The 22,787-nt window shown below is 48.1% G+C and overlaps 2 protein-coding genes across 2 annotated transcripts in view; one reads left to right on the top strand and one right to left on the bottom strand.

The window, feature by feature from the left end:
• Positions 1-318: 318 nt before the first annotated feature.
• On the bottom strand, positions 319-825 carry LOC129344949 (protein LDOC1-like). The gene has a single exon (XM_055001869.1). The coding sequence runs from the start codon at positions 823-825 to the stop codon at positions 319-321; it is 507 nt and encodes a 168-aa protein (XP_054857844.1).
• Positions 826-20,707: 19,882 nt separating this feature from the next.
• The window catches only part of HEATR6 (HEAT repeat containing 6), a 41,632-nt gene continuing 39,552 nt past the window's right edge, over positions 20,708-22,787 (top strand). The window contains exon 1 of the mRNA XM_055001732.1: positions 20,708-20,967. Coding sequence (XP_054857707.1) covers positions 20,731-20,967 — 237 coding nt within the window. The 5' untranslated portion in view covers positions 20,708-20,730. The remainder of the gene's footprint in view (positions 20,968-22,787) is intronic.

Below are 22,787 nucleotides of genomic sequence, written 5' to 3'. Positions count from 1 at the left end.
CAGGACAGGAGCTAGCCTCTGGGCCTTCTCTTCTGAGGTCAAGCGGGGCCGCACCCCTCCCAGCTCCATCAGCTCCCTCGTTCCTGTTGCACCAGTCACAGCAGGTGCAGGGATGGGTCGGGCTGGCACCAGACGAGGAGCGGCTGTTCCTCGCTGTGCTTCACTCTGTGCTTGCTCCCAGCTCTCAAGGCACTGGTGGATGCACTGGCAGAGTGTCACTAGGGCCTGGAGTGTGGTAGGGTGTTCTGTGCATGCCAATTCATCCAGGACCTCATCGGCAAGCCCTTCCACGAATTGCTCCATCAACGCAGATTCATTTCAAGACAGGTCCTGGGCTAGGAGTTGGAATTCGGCCGTGTACACTGCCACGGAGCCCCTTCCCTGGTGGAGGATTCTCCTGTTAGCATTTTCCGCCTTGATGGGGTTGGCGAATGCCACCTGTAGTTGCTCTATGAACCTGTTGTAGTCTTGTAACAAGGGTGCGGATTCTAGGAGAAGTGGGGTAGACCAATTGGCTGCCTGCCCCTTCAACAGGCTCAAGATAAACCCCACCTTAGTCTGATCATCTGGAAAGTCCCTGGGGCGGAGGCTGATGTATAGGTGGTACTGGGCAAGGAAGCCTGGAAATTCATCCACATCCCCTGCAAATTTCTTGGGTGGGCTTATTGGGCACTTGGGCGGAACTACAGGGGCAGCTGGGGCAGCCACCTGAGACTGCTGCTGTAGTTGTTGCTGGAGTAGCATCACCACATCGGTCAGCTGGTCAACCTGCTGCTGGAGCACTTGGTTCTGCACCACCAGGGAAGCTGCCGTCACTGGGTCCATGCTAGTGGTGACCTGTTGTGAGGGGTGGAAACAACTTGTCGCAACCTAGCCAGAGGCAGCAGTCCGACTGAGGAACAAGCAGGCATGTAGTCACAGCAAGCTGAGGGTAAGAGCCAAGGTGTCAGTCCAGCAGAGGAGCAGACAGGTGGGAGTCCAACAAACAAGCCAGGGGTCAGAGTCAAGGAATCCATCAGATGGAGGAGCAGGCAGCAGGGAGAGTCTAGGAGGCAGGCCAAGGTCAGAGTCTGGTAAGTCATTCAGCAGGGCAAGGTACAAGGAGTTTCCAGGCACAGGGCTCTGGTTGCAGGGAGTGGTGAGCAAACTTGCTTCCACGCTTGGCTTCTTCAGCTTCTCTCTCTTATACTGTCCTAACGAGGAGCAGGCAATATCTCTTTGCCTGATAGCTCCAGCCAGTGTTGAGCCTGCAAACAAGCACTTCTTCTCCACTCCCACAGAGCTGCCTTCGCTTTATTCTTCCTCTTCTCTGCTGGCCCAGGGAGCTCAGGCTTCTCTTTTGCTCTGGGGGAGTCTTTGTTTCCACCAGCCTGCACAGAGGTTTCTGGCTGCTCCTGCTGAGTTTCCTCTGGAGCAGCAGCTGGCTCTGGCTCCAGAGTAGACTCTGCTGGCTCTTCCATGGCTGGCTCCGGCTCCAGAGTAGCCTCTGATGGCTCTTCCTGCTCATCTTCTGAGGAGGACTCTGGGGCAAGAGGTAAGGTGGCCAGTCGAGGCTGAGGCTGACTCATGACAAGAGGTCTCCCATCCAATTACTGACCAAGGCCGACCCTGCTTAGCTTCTGAGATCTGACGAGATCAGGCTCACCTGGGCTATCCAGGTCAGGGCCTGCATGCATACTTGGTGGTGGAGAGTGCCCTCATAGCTGACTTATGGCAACCCCTGGTGGGGTTTTCATGGCAAGAGACTAACAGAGGTGGGTTGCCATTGCCTGCCTCTGCAACCTTGGTCTTCGATGGAGGTCTCCCATCCAATTACTGACCAAGGCCGACCCTGCTTAGCTTCTGAGGGCCAAGCTATTAAGTGATCAAGTGGAGCACAAGTGGAGTACAAGTGAACAGGGAGGAATACGTGTGAGTCTGTTCACTTGCTGTTCAAGTGTCATTTGTCACTTGTAGCTTTGCTCTCAGATCTGACAAGATCAGGCTCACCTGGGCTATCCAGGTCAGGGTGGAATAGATGCTACACCCCAATAAAACAAGACGCTGAAGTCTTTTCCTTCCATTTGGAGTATTGCACCTATGATAGATTGATGCTCAAATGCACATCTCTCTCTCTCTTCAGATCTGAGATCTGCAGCTCTGTTTCTCTTCCTGCCCCTCTTCTGCTCCTGGAGCGGCTTTGTTCCCATCTCCAATTTGGCAGGTTTTTGCAGCTGCTACTAACACCTCGCAGGGAATGAAAGGGGGATAAAAGCCACTTATACAAAAATGACATGTTGATTCATGCCAGGGCCGGGGAAGCCTCTAGTCTGCTTCAGCAAATGAGGCAAGATGAGCCAAAGGCAGGATTGCTTGTGCTTTTTCTGGGAAACTGGATGACTGAATCCCAGAAAGATAACATGTCAAAATTGCCTTTCCTATATCAAGGGAAGTATGCTGCTATTGGGGCTGCTTTTTGGACAACTGCAGTTTTATTTTTCAGATTGCCCATAAGCATGCCCCTCTTTGAGAATTTTGTTTCCTCTTTTGATTGGAGAGTTGAAAAGACCAGAACCCTAGGGGGCTTCTGCAAAGCAAGAAGCAGGGCCATCGGGGGCTCAACAAGATCAGGCACCGACTTTGGGTCTTGGAAACTGGCTGGAAGCATGCACAACTCTTTTAGCTGGTGCATCACCTAAAATGTGTTCCTGTGTTTGGACTGCCAAGCTTTTCTTCTGTTCCCTGCCTTATGAGAGACCCGTATGTTCTGATGCATGCCGAAGGTACATCTGATTAACTGCTGGCTTTTTTGTTCTCAAAAAAAGAATGGCCGTTTTTGTGCTTCTCTCTCCCAACAGCTTTTGGTGCAACTTGAGACCAATTTTGCATCCAGCATGATCCAAGCCAGTTAAGAGAGAGACCCAAAGCAGCTCTATTCAAGGGGGAAAATGTTCTTTGGACGAGACTGCAAGTACATAAACCCCTCTTATACCACACTTGATGGCTACCTCCTGCAGAGGAGGGGTTTCTCCATAGGTTACCAACTTCCAGGTGGGGCCTGCAGTTCTCCTGGAATCACAACTCATCTGCAGACTACAGGAATCCTACAGTTTACTTCCTGAAGGTACTCCACAGAAAAGCTTTGGAGGAAGGCGTCTGTGGCATCCCTGCCCCAAACTCTACCCTCCCCAGGCACTACTCCCAAATTTCCATGTATTTCCAAAACTAGAGTTGGCAACCCTTCTTCTTCATGTAGCCTGGAAATTCTCCACGCCACCCCAATTTTGTACTAGATAGGGTTACTTGCTCTGAATTGGGAAGGGGACAGACTTCAGGAGAGTATAATGCCATAGACTTCACCCTCTGCGGGGTAAAGTTTTTTGTAGAATCCAAAAGGTCACTTCCTGTTTTGTTACTTCTAATAGAAAGATATTACACTGCTTGGGAATGAGGGAAAACTTAGGAGACGGAGTGTTTTATATATGCATGCATGGCCTTTATTTGGGGGAGGGAACCTTGGATCAATAATGGCCACCGGCTGGAAGATAACTTCAGAAGGCTACAGTGGTATATTAATAAGAGTGTTGGGCAAGGATCGAGGAGACAGAGGTCCATCTGCTGTGAAGCTTGCTGGGTGGCCCCAAACCAGTCATTCTCTTGCAGCCTTACCTGCCTCACAGGATTCTTGGGATGATAAAACAGGGAAGGGAGAACCGGGTATACCAACCCCACTCAGCCATGGAAACTAGCTGGGTGACTACACACTCACTACCGCAGTACCACACGGGGACAAGGTTTCCTGCTACGGTAAAACCGCAGAGTTTTCATCATTGAGGCATCCTCAGTGATGCATGGATCACTTTTGGTTACACTGTTGAAAGTGTTGACATGTTGGCCGATTCCAGACGGCCCTCTGCATTCTGAAACGTCGCGCGTCGTCGTGCGTCGTCGTGCGGAAAACGCGAAATAGTGTGTTTTCTCGCGCGAGTTTTGCACGAGGTCGCACAAAACTCGCGTGAGAAAACGCGATATTTCGCGTTTTCCGTGCGATGACGCGCGACGTTTCGGAATGCGGAGGGCCGTCTGGAATCGGCTATTGTCCGGCAACACATGATTATGTGATGTCTCTCTGTGCCCCTAGATGCTCCTGGGGGATGGCTGGCAGCCATAGAGTTGCCAGTCCAGGTAGGGCCTAAAGATCTCCCAAAATTACAACTGATTTCCAGACTATAGAGATCAGTTCCCCTGGAGAAAATGGCTGCTTTAGTGGGTGGCCTCTATAGCATTATACTATGCTGAGTTCCTTCTTCTTCCTATCCCCCTTCCCCAGACTCCACTGTCAAATCTCCAGGAATTTCCACCCAGTCTGGGCAACCTAGGGTTCTGAGATCAATCAGTGGTGGTGACCTGACCCAAAAGTCCCCCTCCCCAGGCACAACCCCTAAATCTCCAGGAATTTCCAAGGTCAGTGTGGACAACCCTACCAGGAATATTGATTTGGTGAGGATACCTTCGTTTCTGTTAGAGCCTCGCCCCACAACAGAACTACAGTTCCCAGAGTTCCCTGGGGAGGCGATAATAAATCAGTTTAAGATTACCAACTAGATATATCCTCCTCGGAGAGAGTGAACTGGCAGTTTGCAGTCAGGATTTATAGCGGATTTAGTGACATCTCCTGGTCATAACAGGAGTGGACTCTCCCCTATAACAATGGCAACAATTCGTCATGTTAGCACAGTGGTGAAGTGGTTCGGCTACAAATCAGCACTCTACTGGTTTGAATCCCACTACTGCCATGAGCTCAGTAGGTGGCCTTGGGTAAGCCCCTCCTTTCAGCCCCAGCTCCACAGCTGTATTGTGGGGATAATAATAACACTAACTTGTTCACCTCTCTGGGTGAGGCACTAATCTGTCTAGAAGAGCGGTATATAAGCGCAGTTGTTGTTGTTGTTGTTGTTAAATTGCATGGGCCCTGGAGTACAGCATGGGATAAGCTGATATACTTGGAAGTAAGTCCTATTTTATTCAGTGGGAAAGTGTTCTAAGCCATAATATATTTTACAAATTCCACCTCCCAGCAGGACCCTAAACAGTTCCTCTGCTCTGCAACTGATGCTCAGGCTCACCAGGCCCAAGGAGGTCTGGATCAATCCTCCTTAACCCTCATCTTTCTCCCCCCTGCATAGTCTGGCTGATTGAAACTGACTCCCCCATCCACTGTGACAAAGCGAGAGCTTTATTGAGAGACAGTGTTGTCTAGTGGTTACAGTGTTGGACTACGATCTGGGAGCCCCATGTTTGAATCCGCACTCTCCTGTGGAACCTTGCTCTCCGGCCTTAGCCCAGTTACTCTCTCAGCCTAATCCACCTCACAGGGTTGTTGGGAAGATAAAATCGATGCGAGGAAAACCATGTAAGATGCTCTGGGGGTCCCACTGCAGAGAAACGTGGGTATCAATGAAGTAAATAAATAAAAATAAAATGTTTAAATAATAAACAGTGACATTAAAAAGGCATAGGAAAAAAATCAGCTGTGAGAATCCATTTAAAAGCCAACACCAATACGTTTGTTTGTTTGTTTGTTTGTTTGTTTGTTTGTTTGTTTGTTTGTTTGTTTGTTTGTTTGTTTGTTTGTTTGTTTGTTTGTTTGTTTGTTTGTAAGACCACCGCTCCTGCCTAGAATCACGGCGGACAACAAAGTCCTGCAAGGATCATAGGGGAGGGGAGGCCAAAAAGAGACCCGTATCTTTTGCAGCGAACATCCATCCCCATATGATAAGATCTACAGAAACTGCAATAATTGCTTGCCAGACATTGTGCACTGGGAAACTGGACCCATGTTATTTGTTGTGTCCTTAATGCTGGACGTAAGAATAAGGAGGCAGCATTGTTTCCAACAAAGGCTCAGTTTTAATCCATCTCCTTTCCTTCCCTCTCTCTAGCTGCAGCAGTTCCTTCCTCCCTGTCCCTGCCCAGGGGACAAATCTTGGGAGCGTATTCTGGCAGTCTCAAACAGTGGCCTGGATTAAAGGAACACGGTTGTTAAAAAAAGACATTATTATGGTAATATCCACACATTCTTCTGCAGGCTGTACTTATACTGTTGTATAAAAATATATTCTTGGTGAGAGGGCAGCCTGTTTGATAGAGACAAAATCCATTTTAATGCTGGGGTCAGAGATAGGAGAATGGTAGCATAAGCCCATCAAAATAATAGCTTGATTCCCTCCCCCTCCCCAGACCTTGAAGCTGCCGCTTGGTGGTAGTGGCCAAATCAGCAGCCAAACTCAGCACACCTGCCTAAAGGAACGATACCTGTCCAACCTTCTGCTGCACCACCAGCTCCAGCCACCGTCCTACTCCTATGCCGATGGGTGAGCCCTCCCAGTAAAAAGGCAACACAACATTCCCCAAAGGCATAAAAGGGGAGCACCTTGCCATGAACAAGAGTGAGAAAACAGGTGTGTGGGGGGTGGGGGTGGGGATTTGCCCCATCCTTTTTTTTGTCCCACCTCTTTTTGGTTGTGTTGTTTTTGGCATCTGGCCTGATGAAGAGCTCAAGAGAACTGGAAATCCTGCACCCTGGTTTGTGTTATTTTAGTTGTTCTTTAGTTGTTGGGGCTACCCTTGAAGACTGTCCAGAAGCTACAGTTGGTCAGCTAAAATGCTGACTGGGGTGGGTTGCAGAGACCATATAACTTTAGTCTTGTTCCATCTACACTGGTTCCCAGTTTGCTTCTGGGCCCAATTCAGGGTGCTGGTATTAACTTTTAAAGTCCTAGAACTTGGGACCACCTCATCTTCCAGACCGCCTATTCTTGCATGAACCAATTAGATCACCGTAATCATCTTCAGAGGCCCTTCTGTACCTCACATCTGAGTTTAGATGGGAAGCAACCTGCCAAAGGCATTCTCAGTTGTGGCCAGGGCTTTTTTTCAGCTGGAACACAGTGGAACAGAGTTCCAGCACCTCTTGAAAATGGTCACGTGGCCGGTGGCCCCGCCCCCGATCTCCAGACAGAGGGGAGTTTAGATGGCCCTCCGCGCCGCTCAGCGGCACAGAGGGCCATCTAAACTCCCCTCTGTCTGGAGATCAGGGGGCGGGGCCACCGGCCACGTGACCATTTTCACCAAGGGCAATTTAAACTTTAAAAAACTCCCCCCTTGTTCCAGCCAGGGCCAGATCGAGGGGGGGCAGGGGGGTAGTCTGCCTCCGGCACCACCAGGGAGGGGGCGCTGGGAGCAGCTGCCAGAGGGCGCAGGTAGCAGCCCCCACGCCTCACAGCTCCCCGCGCTGCCTTTTGCCTGCCCTGCAGGACAGGGGGCGGACAGCTTGCAGCGCACCCCCTGTCCTGCAGGGCAGGCAAAAGGCAACGCGGGGGGCTGCAGGGCTGCCTGCGCCATTTGCCTGCCCCGCAGGACAGGGGGCGGCTGGCTGCCCCGTCCTGTGGGGCAGGCAAATGGCGTGGGTGGCCGCGCTGACTTTTGCCTACCCTGCAGGGCAGGGGATGCGCCGCAAGCCGGCCACCCTCTGTCCTGCAGGGCAGGCGAAAGGCAGTGCAGGGGGCTGCGAGGCCACCCGCGCCATTCACCTGCGGGGAGGCGAATGGTGCGGGCGGCTTCCCAGCTCCGCATGCTGCCTCCGCTGTTCCGCCCTGCGTGATGATGTCACCGAAGTGACATCATCACGCAGTGCAGGGATTGCGCGCGCACCATGTGTGCATGCAAAGTGGTTGAAGATCTCCTGGAATCTCCCCGGGTGATCTCCCCGGGTGCGGGCAACCCTAGATCCGGCGCTGGTTCCCGCTGACCCAAAGTGATGTCATTGTGCGGTCCTGAGTTCCACCCCTGAGTCCCACCACCTCTTTTCCCAGAAAAAAGCCCTGGTTGTGGCACGGATATTATGCAATCCTCTCCCCAGGGAGATCAGTCAGGTAGGGCTGCAAACCTCCAAACCCTTCTCTCCCCAGGCTTAGGGTTGCCAGGTCCCATAAGCTCTATACTGGGTGGGCAAGGGGGCGGTAGGTTGGAGGGCAATGGGGTGCTCATCCTCAAGGGCATGATCCTGTCCTCCCCCGTGGTGCCGGAAAACAATGTCATTAAAAATTGTCCTCAAACACTACATTTGAGGGGATTTTTAATGAATCCCCCCTCTCAGTCGAGACCTGTAGCTTCTCTGTCATGCTGGGAGTGTGCGCATGATCTGCAAGTGTGTTTCTCCTCCAGGGGCCTTCCCCCCCACCAGCAGGTGAGTGGAGGCAGGGGGCAGGTACTGGGGATTTGCCCACCCACAGAGGGGGGGATGGCACCCCTATCTGGGGCAATTTGGGGCAGGGATTCCAGTGGAGTATAATGCCATGATCGAGTCCACCTTGCAAAGCAGCCATTTTCTCCAGGGGATCTGATCTCTGTGGCCTGGAGATGGGTTGTAATTCCAGGAGATCTTCAAGTTCCACCTGGAGGTTGGCAACACTATAAATAGTCCAGAAATTTGGCATGGAAGCTTCCAGTTTGAGAAATGCTGTGAATTTCAGATTCATCTCTCTCCCTTTTAATCTGCTGTACATCTGCTTGACCTCCACTTACTCTTTGCTACATCAAATATTTTATCATTCCACCCCTTAAATTGTCTCTCCCCCCCACCCTTGCTAGGATTTTTTTTCCTCTCCAGATTAGATATAAACACCAGACAATGAGGCTAATGCTAGAGCTAGCAAAGCGCTACGTGTACCAAAATGGATTTGCAACCATTTATTTACATAAAAGCTGCAATTTGGCTTTAACAATGCGGTATTACCAATCACTCTCTTTTTGCATAATGTGAAAATTCTGTTGCCTTGGGAAGCTGTGCTACAGCTGGCTTTGCTTTAAATGCAGTGGCCATGCTAAGAGCTACTAGAGTGGAGTGGCTACAGCTGGACGACAACTGCAGGCCACTTCGTCTCCGTTTGTCCCACTCTCAACCAGTGGTGTGGCTGCCACTCTTAAATCAAGCAACGGCCTATCCTTCAGGGCGAGGGGGGGGGAGCAGCAGCTAGCAAGACTTGCATGGCAAGCAAAGTGGAAATCCACCCGAGAAATGAGAAAATGTATCTATATTTTTTGGCATGAGAATAATCACAGTATCCTTAGTGTGTTCTATAATTATACAATAGTGCAAAGAGCGCATTCATATATTCATAGTACATCTGAAATTTCCTTTTCACAGTCCAATCCAAGCAGGGGACTCAGTGCCCTGTGCCAGTCTTTTTAGGAACGAGGCAAGCACTCCATGGGTAAGTGAGATATTGGTAAGTACAAGTCAATTTATGACCATAACTGTGTCTTCTCTTTTTTCTTTTCTTTCAGGTGTCACTCAAGATGTTGCATGAGGGATCCCACAAAAGGCAGCCCTAGCTGCAGTCGGCTAAGCAGCAGATTTCGTCGTCAAGACTTCCTCAGGGGCTGATGGATCACTATATCATGTACAAAACAATAAAGTACATAAGACAATACATTCATGTGTCCTCAACTCAATATACACCATCAAATAGTTTTACAAACAGTATCACAAACAGTACATTCATATAACCTCAAGTCCATATCTCTTCAAAAAGTTCTACCTCACATGACTTACCCTGAATTGATGTACTTATTTCCTAAGACCCAGCGAGTGATGCGGATGCCGAAGCTCACGTGTCACTCCAGGCGTCAGGATCCATTATATATGAACACTCACCTATTAACAAACTGTAGACCAATTTGACATTAAAAGTGCAGTAACATCTTCTAAACTCCCTGACTATATTTAACCTAAGAAGCATTGGTATGAGAGTTCATTATTTAATCCATGGGGTTTTAGACTTTTTAATGTGAAAATCCATTCAGCTTCTCTTCTCAACAGCTCTTTATTGGCATATTGAGAAGGAGCTGGCCGTGCAACATACAAAACCGATACTCTAATCCCTGTCATTGCGTGTTGAGTCTCAAGAAAGCGTTGAGTTAAAGGGGCTTCCAACACCTTATTCTTTATTTTGGAAATATGTTCTAAAATTCTGACTTTTAAAGGTCTGGTTGTGTTGCCCACATACACCTAGAGCAGGGGCAAATCAGAAGATACACGACTGCAGTTGTCTGGCAAGTTGCAAAATGTCTGATATTCACAATCTTTTGGGATGCCGGTATTTCTAGAGAGTCTCCCTCAATCATAAGTGGGCACACAGCACAGTGACCACATCTGAAATTACCCTTTGGTAAGTTGGATTCTGCACCCAATTGGATCATATTTGAATGGGAAACCATCTCCTTCACATTCTTAGTTCGTCTATAACTGATACAGGGTGGGAGTTTACACCCCTGTATATCAGACACCAAACCCCAATGCCTACGGACTATACTGTGCAAGGATTTGGACAGTGGTGTATAGTCAATCAACCAATACAACCTGTCCTCTTGGGTCTTCATTTTGTGTTCAAAGAGGCTAACCCTGGATGTTTGAGCGGCTCTTGCCCTAGCCTTCTGTAAGGTCCTGTTGGGATAGCCCCTTGCAAATGACATTTGCATAGCCTCACAACCATGTTCGTAATCCTCCTGTTGTGTGGAGTTTCTTTTTAGTCTTAAAAACTGGCCGTATGGGATATTGTGTCTGAGGTGTGTGGGATGATGGGACTCAAATGATAAATATGCATTTCTATCTGTAGTCTTGGTGTATGGGCATATCTTCAACCTGTTGTCATTCCCTTTGAAGATGGTAACATCTAGGAAATTAATTTCCTGCTGATTACTATTCCAGGTAAACTGGATGTTCTCATCCTGCGTGTTGAGCCAGATACAAAAATCCTCCACAATGGAGTTATCATGGATTAAGAAAAAAAGGTCATCAATGTACCTTTTGAAGATACATATATGTTCATAATATGGGTTAGTCTGATTAATAATGTGTTTTGTTTCCCACTGTGCCATAAAAATATTGGCAATACTTGGGGCAGCTGCGCACCCCATTGCAACACCTTTGACCTGAAAGAAAAAATTGTCAATGAATCTAAAATAATTTTTTTCTAATATCAGGTCAAAGAGTTGTAACAAAAATTCAGAGCTTGGTCTATGGTCCTGTCTGGCGTGCAACACATCAGACACCACCGTTCTTGCTATTTCAAGGGGTATGGACGTGTATAACGAATTAACGTCCATAGTTAATAGCGTGAAGCTCTCCTCAACTAGGGTGTTCTCTATAATTTGAATAAAGCTCCTAGTGTCCTTTATATAGGAGGGGATGTTAGGTACCTCCGTTTGCAAAAAAGAGTCCAAATATACTGCAAGGGGTTCCAAAATGGACCCACAGCCTGAAACGATAGGTCTCCCTTGCAGGGCCGGCGCGCCCATTGAGGCCAGGTAGGCGGTGGCTTCAGGCGCGGCGTGCTGGAGGGAGCACTGGAGGAGGCGCGGGGAGCAGAAGCACGCGCCACAAAGCAGCAGCCTCCTATCCCTCCCGCCCTGCGCCGCCGCCGCCAACACAAGCCCCCGGCTGGGCACAGCCGCCGCGGGCAAGCATCTGCGGCGGCTCAGGCAACCAAGCGGGAGAGCTCGGAGGCCACCCGCTGCAGCGACTGGGCCGGCGGCGGGGCGCGCACTCCCGTGATGACATCACGTGTGACGTCATCATGCAGGCCGGTGCGCGCATGTGCGCGGCCGGCCAGCCGTGAGCGCCGCAAACCCTTGTGCCGCCCCTGCTCCCTTGGCCATAGGGGACATTGAGGAGAATGTGTATGATGCCCTCAATAAGGAATTGGGATGGATTCCAGTGTTCTATATCCTTCCCAAAATTCACAAGAATATTTTCCCACCCCCTGGGAGACCTATTGTTTCGGGCTGCGGGTCCATTTTGGAACTCCTTGCAGTATATTTGGACTCTTTTTTGCAAACGGAGGTACCTAACATCCCCTCCTGGCCAGAGAGTGGCAGCAGCAGTAGTAGCTTGACTGCTTCATATCCAGATGGGTGGGGTTGGATGAGGGGAGGAAGGGATGGTGACAGAAAGGGGTGCAGCAATATTGCCCTTTTAAACAGATGCGGTGGCCCCAGGGGGAGAGTGCTTGAGGTGCAACAGGGCCTTCAAAGACAGCCCAAGCCAGGGCACCAGCAGGAATGGGTGCAGCCTCCTGGAGAGCCACCTTGGCTGCAGGCTCTTTCTTCTGGGCACCCCTAGTCTTGTGGATTGCCAATGGAACTCCTGGCATGGCAGCGTGGTACCACTGTACAAGTGAAAATGGCTGGTACCCGGGTCATTGTGGTCAGGCACATACTGGGACCTTTCCTCTGCCTGGCAGAAGGTCCACTGCCCATCAGAGAGGTATGGCCCATCTGTTTGCACCCTGAACGGGAGACTGATGCAGAAGCAATATCGCCTAGGCCTCTGGGGTGTTCTCCCAACTGCTGTTGGGTGTGGAGCCTGGAGAAGAGAGTGACATGTCGCTTTCCCATGATTCTTTAAGCCCTGTTTGCCCATTTTGGGTCCTGCTGACATTGTTGGGGCTTGGTGGTAGTGGTGAGTGCCCTCAAGTCATGGCTGACTTATGGCGACCCCTGGTGGGGTTTTCATGGCAAGAGGCTGGGGTGGAACGGGCGCTGGCTCTCAGTCCAGGCAACTAAGCCGCCGTCAATGGCCTACTAGTCCCGCTACCCACCTCCCACCGTCCCTGGTGGGCGTGGCTTACACTCTTCGTCGCTGCCACCACTCACTGAATTGTACACCACCTGACTGAGGGGCAGTGAGACCCCTCTGGCTGAATTTCCCTACTGGGAAGTGAATTCCCCAATCTCTGGGTGGTCCCTGGAGAATTGGCAACCCGCCAAGGTCTGGCCTGATCCATTTCTCCCGGGCTCCCTCCCTTCCTGTAGCGTGCCAAGTGGGGGAGGTTACGTAGTCAGAGCACCACAAGGTCCTTTATATTCCAAAAAAGTATAATTTAATAACTATAAACAGAGCACTATATACAAAGCAGGTAAAGGCACAACACATAGGGGTAGACCCCCCTGTTCAGAACTCATAGGGCAGAAAATCGAATTGAAGAGAACCGCCGCCTGCTTTCCCTACCACACCGTTCCCTACTCTACCCTAAGGGGGTGGGGGTCTCAGGGAAGAAGGTTCCCCCTTCCTTTCCTTTCTGCTGCCTCCCAGGCCCTCCACATTTAGGGCCCAGGCACCTGGGTTTCCCCCAGCAGCAGGAGCCTCCCCTTCTTCAACCAAGAAGGAGCCTAACTGACGTTTTTCCCCTCAGGATGGGCTGAGTCTATCTATTCAGGCTCCACCCCTTATTTTTCCCGCAGTTTCTTGGCCCGGGGCAGCTGGGAGTTGTAGTCCAGGAAGAAGGGCGTCCCTCCCACACCAAGACTCCTGCCGGCCCCTCCCTGGCCCCACAGCCCATCAACCCTCAGGGGGAACATTTTTCTCTTTAAAACAGATTAACAGCAACTGGCACTCATTTCACCCTTGGCACCCATTTCGTTACACCGGCTAACAGAGGTCAGGGCTTAAAGAAATGCCAAAATTCTCCTGGAAGAAGAAGTAGAGAGAGAGAGAGAGAGTATGCATACTGTGGGCATTTAGTGGGAGGCACTGCAGTCCATCTGACCCTGGTCACCCTAAAACCTGAAGCTGGGCTCATTTTCGGTTTGAACTGCTTGATAGCTACACAGGCATGTTGGTTTGGTTGCAACTCCATTTTTTAACCTGCCGTGCACTTCAGAGTATATATATATATGTGATTTCAATCCTGCAGGCTGAAATTATGAACCAGGAAGACCTTGATTCAAGTCTGTCCTCTTTCATGGCACTGCTGTTGCTCCACTTTAGCAGTTTTGGGGGTAATTGTCCTTACAGGGCTCTTTTAAGGACTCCAACAAAATAATATATGTGAGACACTGGGCAAAGGCTAAATTCTATACAGTGCCCTTCCATCTGGTGCTGTGTAGAATTCAGCCTTCTGCAAATACTATAAGTTGATCCAGCCAAAATTAAACAGTTTCCCATCTCATTGATTTCAGTGGAAGAGTTAGCATATGTTTAAATCTTTCCCATTGAAATAAATTGGGCGGAAAATGTTTGAACATGCATGAATTGCTTTGAATGCCAGTTTCTACACTGACTGAGGGCCATTAAGGAGGGTGGGTTTACCCTCCCATTTCAATCTTCAGATGTATTTTAGGCAACATGTAAACAGATGTATTCTGCGTGGCAATGCAGGGCTGGTGGTGCTAGTATAAGGGCCTTCCGTGCTAATCGTTGTTAGGAGTTTCACACAAGCATGAAATACCACACTGATTTCATTCTAGGGCTTTTCTGCACCAAGATTTTGTTGCAACTCAGGTTCTCCACTGGATGGGGTGGGGGAGTCACATTTTTAATGTTTCGTTGATTTTTTGAAAGAAAATTACATTGGGGAAAAGCCCTCGAGAACCACAGCTCTCCTCGCCAGATGCACAGAGGGCAAGAAGAAACCGGCCAGACACATAGGTGGAGAGGGGAGGGAGGAGCAGATGCAAACAGCGGCCCCCGACAATGGGATCAGTCTGCCCCAACAATGAAATCAGCCACCTCCAACATGAGACAACTGGCTTGGATTGAGTGGAGACTGTGAATGGTTATCTCTTTAGCTGATCAAGTGGAGAGCAAGTGAATGGCAAGTGAACAGGGAGGAATACACGTGAATCTGTTCACTTGCCAGGCAAGTGTCATTCCTCACTTGTAGCTTGGCTCTCATTGTCGGAGGTGGCTGATTTCATTGTCGGGGGCCACTGATTGCGTCTGCTCCCCCTCTCCACCTATGTGTCTGGCTGGTTTCTTCTTGCCCTCCGTGCATCTGGCAAGGAGAGCTGTGGTTCTCGGGGGCTTATGCTACAGTAAAGTTGGTTGGTCTTAAAGGTGCTACTGGACTCTTTTTGATTTTGCTACTACAAACTAACACAGTTAACTCCTCTGGATCTATTGGGGGAAAGGTTATAGCTTTCACCAGGGTTTTTTTTCTGGGAAAAGAGGTGGTGGAACTCAGTGGGTTGCCCTTGGAGAAAATGGTCACATGGCTGGTGGCCCCGCCCCCTGATCTCCAGACAGAGGGGGGTTTAGTTTGCCCTCCGCGCCGCTCAGCGACGCAGAGGGCAATCTCAACTCCCCTCTGTCTGGAGATCAGGGGGCGGGGCCACCACCCATGTGACCATTTTCAAGAGGTTCCGGAACCCCGTTCCACCGCGTTCCAGCTTAAAAAAAGCCCTGGCTTTCACGTTCTGCGCTAGCATAACCCTCAAGAACTAGATCTGGGTGTAGTAGCACCTTAAAGACCAACTAGATTTTCAGGGTATGAGCTTTCAAGAGACAAAGCTCCCTTTGCTGCCCCTCTGAAGTTATCCAGAGGAACTAGTTAGCTTAGTAGGGGCGGAGTCAATGTACAGAATTTAGCAGCAGCAGGAGAGGCTGCTTGCTGGGGAGTTTGATAAGATTTTCTGGGTTCTTACCTACTTGTACAAGGTAATTGGAAAACTGTGTATGTGAAAATTAATTAGTAAGGGAGGGAATTAAATTTCGTTTACATACTATTATTGTAGAAGAGGAAGATTTGAGTCAAGTAACACCTTAAGGACCAATGAGATTTCCCAGGATAAAAGCTTTCAAGAGTCAAGTTCCCTTCATCAGATACAAATAGGAATGAAGATCCCTGAGCTCTTATATCCCGGTTAGAAGGTGGGAGGGGGCATTGCAAAGAAAGGAGCCAGGATGTAAAGGTACAGTGTAAAATTTATTTTTTAAAATTTTTAGTTCATTTATATCCTGCCTTTCTCCCCAGTGGGGACCCAGGGTCACTTAAGCCCTCCTCCTCTCCACCATTTCCCCCTCACAATAAACCTCTGAAGTAGTTTAAGCAGAGAAGTGGTGCTAGTTTTGCAGTTACAGAGAATTATTAATGGAGGCAGGGCTTTTTTTCAGCTGGAACGCGATGGAACGGAGTTCCGGAACCTCTTGAAAATGGTCACATGGCTGGCGGCCCCGCCCCCTGATCTCCAGACAGAAGGGAGTTTAGATCACCCTCCGTGCTGCTCGGCGGTGCGGAGGGCAATCTAAACTCCCCTCTGCCTGGAGATCAGGGGGCGGGGGCACCAGCCATGTGACCATTTTCTCCAAGGGCGATTTAAACTTTTAAAAACTCACCTCTTGTTCCAGCTGACCCAAAGTGATGTCATTGGCCCTGGGAGCATGTGTGCACTTTGCGCGCGCACATGTGGTACCAGGGGCGCCACCTTCCGCCAAGAGTTGCCCCCTGTGCTGGTAACCCACTGAGTTCCACCTTTTCCCAGAAAAAAAACCCTGAATGTAGGGAATTTTGAACCGTCTGAAGCAGTGCATTCTAACTACTGAGCAGTCCACTAATGATGGCATCTTCCAAACAGCCTCAGTGTTCCAGCTTCAGTTCCCTTTGCTACCTTTTAAAAATGATTCCCTCACTGCTTTGTTGCATAGCCTTTGCTGTCCCAGCTTTTCTTCATCCACTCTTTCTGAAACCTATTTTCCTCCTTTGTTCCAGAAACTATTTGATGCCATTTTTTCACCTGTTTATAATCCCTGCCTTGTTTCTCATTGCTTCTCCCATTTCAGCATTTTGTTTTTGTGGATGAGGAACTTAAGAAAAAAAATGCATGCTAACAATATAGCAGAACAGCAATATACTGTGTGTGCACTAAACAAACCAGCATGGCAATCCGAAGTTGGAAACAAGCCATTAATCCTATCCTTGTTGCCGCAAGGAACATTCCTTCTAAGGGCACACTCAAGCACCATTAGGGTTGCCATCTCCAAGTTGGGAAATTCTAGGAGATTTGTGGGGTGAAACCTGGAGATGGCAGGGTTTGGGGAGGGAAAGACCTCAGCATGGTATAATTCCATAGAGTCCACCCGCCAAAGTAGCCATTTTCTCCAAGTGAACAGATCTCTGTGGCCTGGAGGTCATACTGGGAGATCTCCAGCCACCACCTGGAGGCTGGCAACCCTAAGCACCATCCATGCCTGGGTGCCATTTTTAAGCTCTCTGTGCACTGTGTGCTAGGCTCCTTTTCAAAATGCAGATGAAAGCGAAAGGTGAGCCTGGGGAAGTGCGTGGGGTCTCTTGGACAGAAAGGAAAACCGTTTCCTTGCTATCAATCTGAGGTAGGGCTGCCAGCCTCCAGGTGGTGCGAACAGTCTGAGTTCAAGGGAAATAGAGACGCTTAAAGCAATAGTGTGACCTCATTAAGAAATAAAGAAACTTCAATGTAAGTTTTAGTCAATTACAAAAATATCTATTAAGCAACTTAATTTGGTATGCATTCAAGTACCCTTACATAAATACTTCTAAAGACCATATACATAAGTGTTCTCTCCCAGCGTTCTTAGTACATAATTTCTGAAGATAAGTCCTTGTTAATTCCAGTAGGACACTGGAGACGTTGGATGGAAGAAAACACTGTTAAGAAAAGTGGTTCTTCTTCCCTCCACCCGTGTGCAGTATGGCGGTAAAGTTGATGTGTAAACGTGAGTTGGTTCCCAAATGTTGATTCTTACAGAATTATTTCTTTGTCCTTCTGTTCTGCAGGTGGAATTCAAACGATAGAATGGGAAGCCCCACAGGGTCTCCCTGGCCCTACAAACGGCTGGCAATTGTCAATAGGCTTGTTTCATGAATATTCCACTTCCTCAGGTGCCGACAAACCATCCACCCTCAAAATAAAATATCCAATATTTCACGCAATTTCAGCCAAGTTTTTTTACATGCTGGTAATTCGGCGCACTTCAAAACGGTCATTCCAACAGTCCCTCTCCCTCCCAAACTCCACCCTCTCCAGGCTCCACCTGCCCCAGATCTCCAGGAATTTTCCAACCAGGAGCTGGCAACCCTAAGCTGAGGTAAGGAGAAGCTTCAGGGTACTTCTCATCATCCTTGCCCCCATTATTATTATTTATTATATTTCTAATCGCTGTCCCCATGGTCGAACTCAGAGCAGAATGCAACATATATAAAATACATAAATATATTACTTTAAAACCAGATAAAAACACCAATAGATATATAATACATCCTACCAGCATGGCCTTCACAGAAACCAACAAAAGGAACACTCCCCAGCAATGGCCCAGCACAGTAACTGGTTCAAAAGCTCATGATTCACAAATCAGAGTGCAGCTACAAAAGCATTTCTTGGCATTAACAATTTCCTGTTGGTTATGCGATTCAGAATTTGCCATGTGATTAACCATTACTCCCTGCCATATACACACTTACTTTCCTTGTACAAAATTTGTGCAAAGGAAGTTGATCTTGACATAATGAGTATAAACACAGCAAAATTCTTTATTGATGGACAGAACAGGACCACAAAACAGTGGTCAAATCCACATTACTCATTCTAAGTCGCATGTTCCCCGCATTCCCCACGCAATCCCGAGTGCCGGTCACATTACCTCATTAAATTGACGCATTTCATTCGCATTTCTCCCGAATATGTGGTCACAGGTTTTCAACGGGAGTTTCACGGTGGCCGTGAACGGGCCAATGCGCAATTTACGCGGTTTTTTTAAAAACCACCCCCCTTCCTGTCTCTCTGGCCGTTCCGAGAGTTCCTATTGGCTGATTCAACTTGCAAGTGCTCCGTAGTCTGCAAAAGACTGTTTTTGACTTCATAGCATTGGATTTATTGATTATGCTGTTTCTGAATCAAATCTGGTAGTTTTAAAAATCATTTTGGGGTGAATCCATCCTCAGAACAGACTCGCAAAACTTCCTTTTTAACTGTTTTTTATTTTTTTTATTTTATATTACTGTAATATCAAAATTACGAAATATCGAAATAATGACACTCCAAGGAAGTGAAACTTCAGTAAAATTCAGGCACTGAACTGTCCTGCATAGGAAATGCCCACGAAAGCTTCTCACATGCTTCCAAATTTCCAAAAAAGAAACGGGAGAGAGCCATCAGTGCTGTCAGTGGGGGAAAGAGAGGCATCATTATCTTCAATGATGTTTCTTTATAAGGCAAGATCGAAATAACGGAAAAGTGCACTCAAAAAAATTTTAAAAAATGGGTGGGAAAAAAAAGTCCCGCCCAAAAAAGTGGTTTTCGAGTGGCTGTGTGACTGGAGGGACATGCGAGAAAGACAGATTGGAAGCAAGAATGTGAATGAAGAGGAAAAAATCACGGATTGGAGGCAAACGGAAGATATCCGATAAACATGCGGGTAATGGGTGAATGTGGATTCAACCAGTGTCAGGGTACTTTGAAGAACCTCAACCATAACCTTCCAAAGGAACATCCCCTTAGTTCTGTGAAGTTAATAGTTATGCTGAATTGTTTAGCTACTGTCTGTAATTCAGAAAGGAAAAGGACACCATAGCCAATTAAAACAATCAAATGACAGGAAGTTGCTAACCAATGAAAGGCCAGACTTGCACGCAAGGTATGATTTGCCAGTGGGTTTTGGAGGGGGTAACTGCACATACAAACGTGTTTGCAATAGTGTGTCTGACAGAACACACTATTGCATCTGGTGAAAGCGCACACAAACAAAAACAAGAAAAAATAATACTGCAAACTGAATAGTTTGAAAAAGATAGGGTCACACACATGGAGAAGTTCTGCATAAAAACCAGCAGTGTGAAACAATCAGACCTAGCGATCTGCGGTGCTCTGGAGGTGAGAAAAAACAGATCAAGGCTGCTGTGTAGAAGATGCCGTCTGAAGGATGCCGATGATGAAACCAGGCCTAAGTCAGTGATGTTGTCAGCTGCTTTGGGTCTCCGCTGGGGAGAAAAGCAGGGGATAAATAAAACCAAACTGTTAAGGGATAGATCAAGATGGGTAGCCGTGTTAGTGTGTCTGTAGCAGTAGATAAGAGCAACAGCCCAGTAGCACCTATAAGACTAACAAAATTTGTGGTAGGGTAGGAGCTTTCCTGAGTCCCAGCTCACTTCTTCAGATACAGCTAGAATGTGAGTCCATCTGTCCTTATAGCTTGGAGAGGGGAGTGATGATAGAAGCCGAACGACAATGGTGGCCGGTGAATGACAATACCAGGGGTGATAGGATAGGGTTGGGTATGCACAGGGGTAGTGAGCGTGGAGAAATCAGCATTGGCAATAGGAAGTCTATGTCTCGATTTAATCCAGGTGGATGCATTGTCTTGAGCTTCGTTATAAATTGCAATTCAGCAGTCTCTCTAATCTCCCTTTGAAATTCCTCTGTAGGATACCTGCTACTTTTAGTAGTTAAAGGATCACATTTATAAAAAGCTTAGCTCATACAGTAAAAAAAGTTACAATAACTCTTAACAATTCTTTTTGAACAGTTAAATCTCATTATTTCACAACAGCTATATTTCCTTTTTTTAAAAGTGCGAATTAATATCTTTGTTACAATAAAGTGAATGATTAATATATTTGACCAAATCTTTTAAGGCTGAGCTAAGGCGCACCATCATGAAGGGGCGGCTGAGGCGGAAGCTTTCTGAACAAATAACTGAACAAAACTGGACACGCCTTAACCTCCAGTGCAACGTATAGCGCGGATCTGCCACCACAGAGATGTCGAGGCACAGAGCGGCACAATTTGCTCCTATTAGCGAGACCAGGGCCTGTGCCGGCCTTCAAGTAATTTTTTTTCTCACCGGAAGTTGTGCCTGTCACTCTGGCTTTTTTGTCCTCTCTCCTTCCGGGTCGTGTCCCATTACCATGGTGACCTGCAGCTGTGCGGGGGGAAATGGCGGTCGAGGTCTCAGCAGCGCCAGTCGAGGGAGAAGCGCCGTTCCCAGTTTCGGGAGCCGAAGCCAGGCCCTCTTTGCGGTGCTACCTAGCCCGCCTGGAGTCTTTGCAGTCGGGGACCGACGCCAGCCCGGCCCCGGGGGGCAATAGCGGCCGCCGTACGGAGCTCCACCTGCTCTTCGACCAGCTCATCTCCGAGACTTGCGGCCCAAGGACGGAGGCGCCGCGGCCGCAGGTGACGGAGAAAAACTGGAAAGGGAAGGGAGGGCCTCCTCTTGGAGGGGGAAGAGGAGAGAGGGGTTTGCAGGTGTTTAGAATGGGAAGGGAGTAGTTTTATTTTATTTTGCTTCATTTATAGCCTGACTTTCTCGTTAAGACTCAAGGCCGATTGAAGAATATAATTAAAAAAGAGCAAGAGTCCATTGGCACCTATAAGACTAACAAAATTTGTGGTAGGATGTGAGATTTCGTGAGTCACAGGTTATCTTCAGGTAGCTGAAGAAATTGAGCTGTGGCTCACGAAAACTCACACCCTACCACAAATGTTGTTAGTCTTATAGGTGCCACTGGACTCTTGCTCTTTTTTACTGCTACAGACAGACTAACATGGCTACCCATCTTGAAGAATATAAAAGAATCCAACAGCAGAGAACTCGAGCAGTGGGTGAGGAGTAGAGCCTGTGGGGGGGGGGGAGCAGAAATAGGGGTGGGGGAGTGAGAATGGAACATGTTGGATGATATGGCGGAGAAAGCTGTGTGTAACCCATAACTGATGCAGATACTTTCTTATTGGGTAGTTTGATATTGCTAAAGATGTCATATTAATTACTTACACTTAAATTCAGAAAGGTTTCATCTGTGTGTTTGGCTTTCTGCTAGTTTTTCAGTTTTGTGGCTATCGTATCCTATTGTATCTGTTTTCATTTAACGTCCTGGCTGTTGATCATGTTGTATTTTGCTCTATGAATGTCCTTGCTATTGTTTTCATTTGTAGTATTGTAATCTGCCTTGGATCTCAGTAAGAAAGGTGGACTATAAATAAACAACAGCAACAATATCTTGGTTATAGAACTGGCTACCAGAAGGTATGGTGATGGGCACTGACTTTGGTCTCTTTAAAAAGGGGCTTATAAAGCCTTTAGGATAACTCATTTGTAGTTATGGAATTGGATGCCGTTAATATCAGATGATACCCAGCTCAATATATTGCTGTCCTAGTACCCTGGTGATGCTGTAGAGATACTGAGTTGCTGCTTGACAACTGTTGTGAACTGGCTGAAAGCAACCAAATTGAAATTGAACCCAGACAAGATGGAAGTGATGCTGCTTGGAAAAGCAGAGATCTTGAAGGACATTGCACTTCCAACCTTTGATCGGGTTCAGTTGACTCTTGCTGACTCAGTTAAGAGAAGGAGTTATACTAGATCCAGCACTGCTGTTAGAGAAACAAATAAATACAGCAGCAAAAAAAGGCCTCCCAACTCAGACTAGCCTGAAAGATGGCCCCCTCCCTTGACATGGCTGATCTGGCCACCTGAATTCATGGCACAGTAACATCAAGACTAGACTACTATAATGCAGTCTACCTAGACCTCCCCTCAAAGTTGACTCAGACTCCAGCTAGTGCAGAATGCTGCATCTTGTTTACTCTCAGGAGCTAGATGGAGCATACATATCACTCCCATTCTGCAGTTGGCTTCTCATCAGTTACCAGGCTCCAAGGTCATTGCTATCATATTCAAAGCCCTTCATGGTCTTGGCCCTTGATCCCTGTGCAGCCTCCCCCCCCCATGTTCTGGCATGGCAGCTTCACTTATCTGGACAGAACCTTCTGCAGAAACCACCATGCAGTTGAGCAAAATCATCAACTACCTGCACATGTGCTTTCTCTGTGGTAGCTCCCACCTTATGGAATGGCCTGCCTGAGGAGGTCAGGAAAGGTCTCCAATCTTTCCACAAACTGTGCAAAACTGAATGATTCAAGAAGGCTTTCTACCCAGTTTATAGGGCTGTGTCATAAGAAGTAGCTCAGAGAAATGCATTGGTAGGGACAGA

Source organism: Eublepharis macularius, chromosome 17 (assembly GCF_028583425.1).
Source record: "Eublepharis macularius isolate TG4126 chromosome 17, MPM_Emac_v1.0, whole genome shotgun sequence".
NCBI classification, from domain to species: domain Eukaryota; kingdom Metazoa; phylum Chordata; class Lepidosauria; order Squamata; family Eublepharidae; genus Eublepharis; species Eublepharis macularius.
Note: the sequence above shows the minus strand (reverse complement) of the source record. Positions and strands in the feature narration are given on the sequence as shown.

Bases quoted from the DNA above. Each gene is read 5' to 3' on its own strand.
- LOC129344949 (XM_055001869.1), bottom strand. From the start codon at position 825: ATGGACCCAGTGACGGCAGCTTCCCTGGTGGTGCAGAACCAAGTGCTC.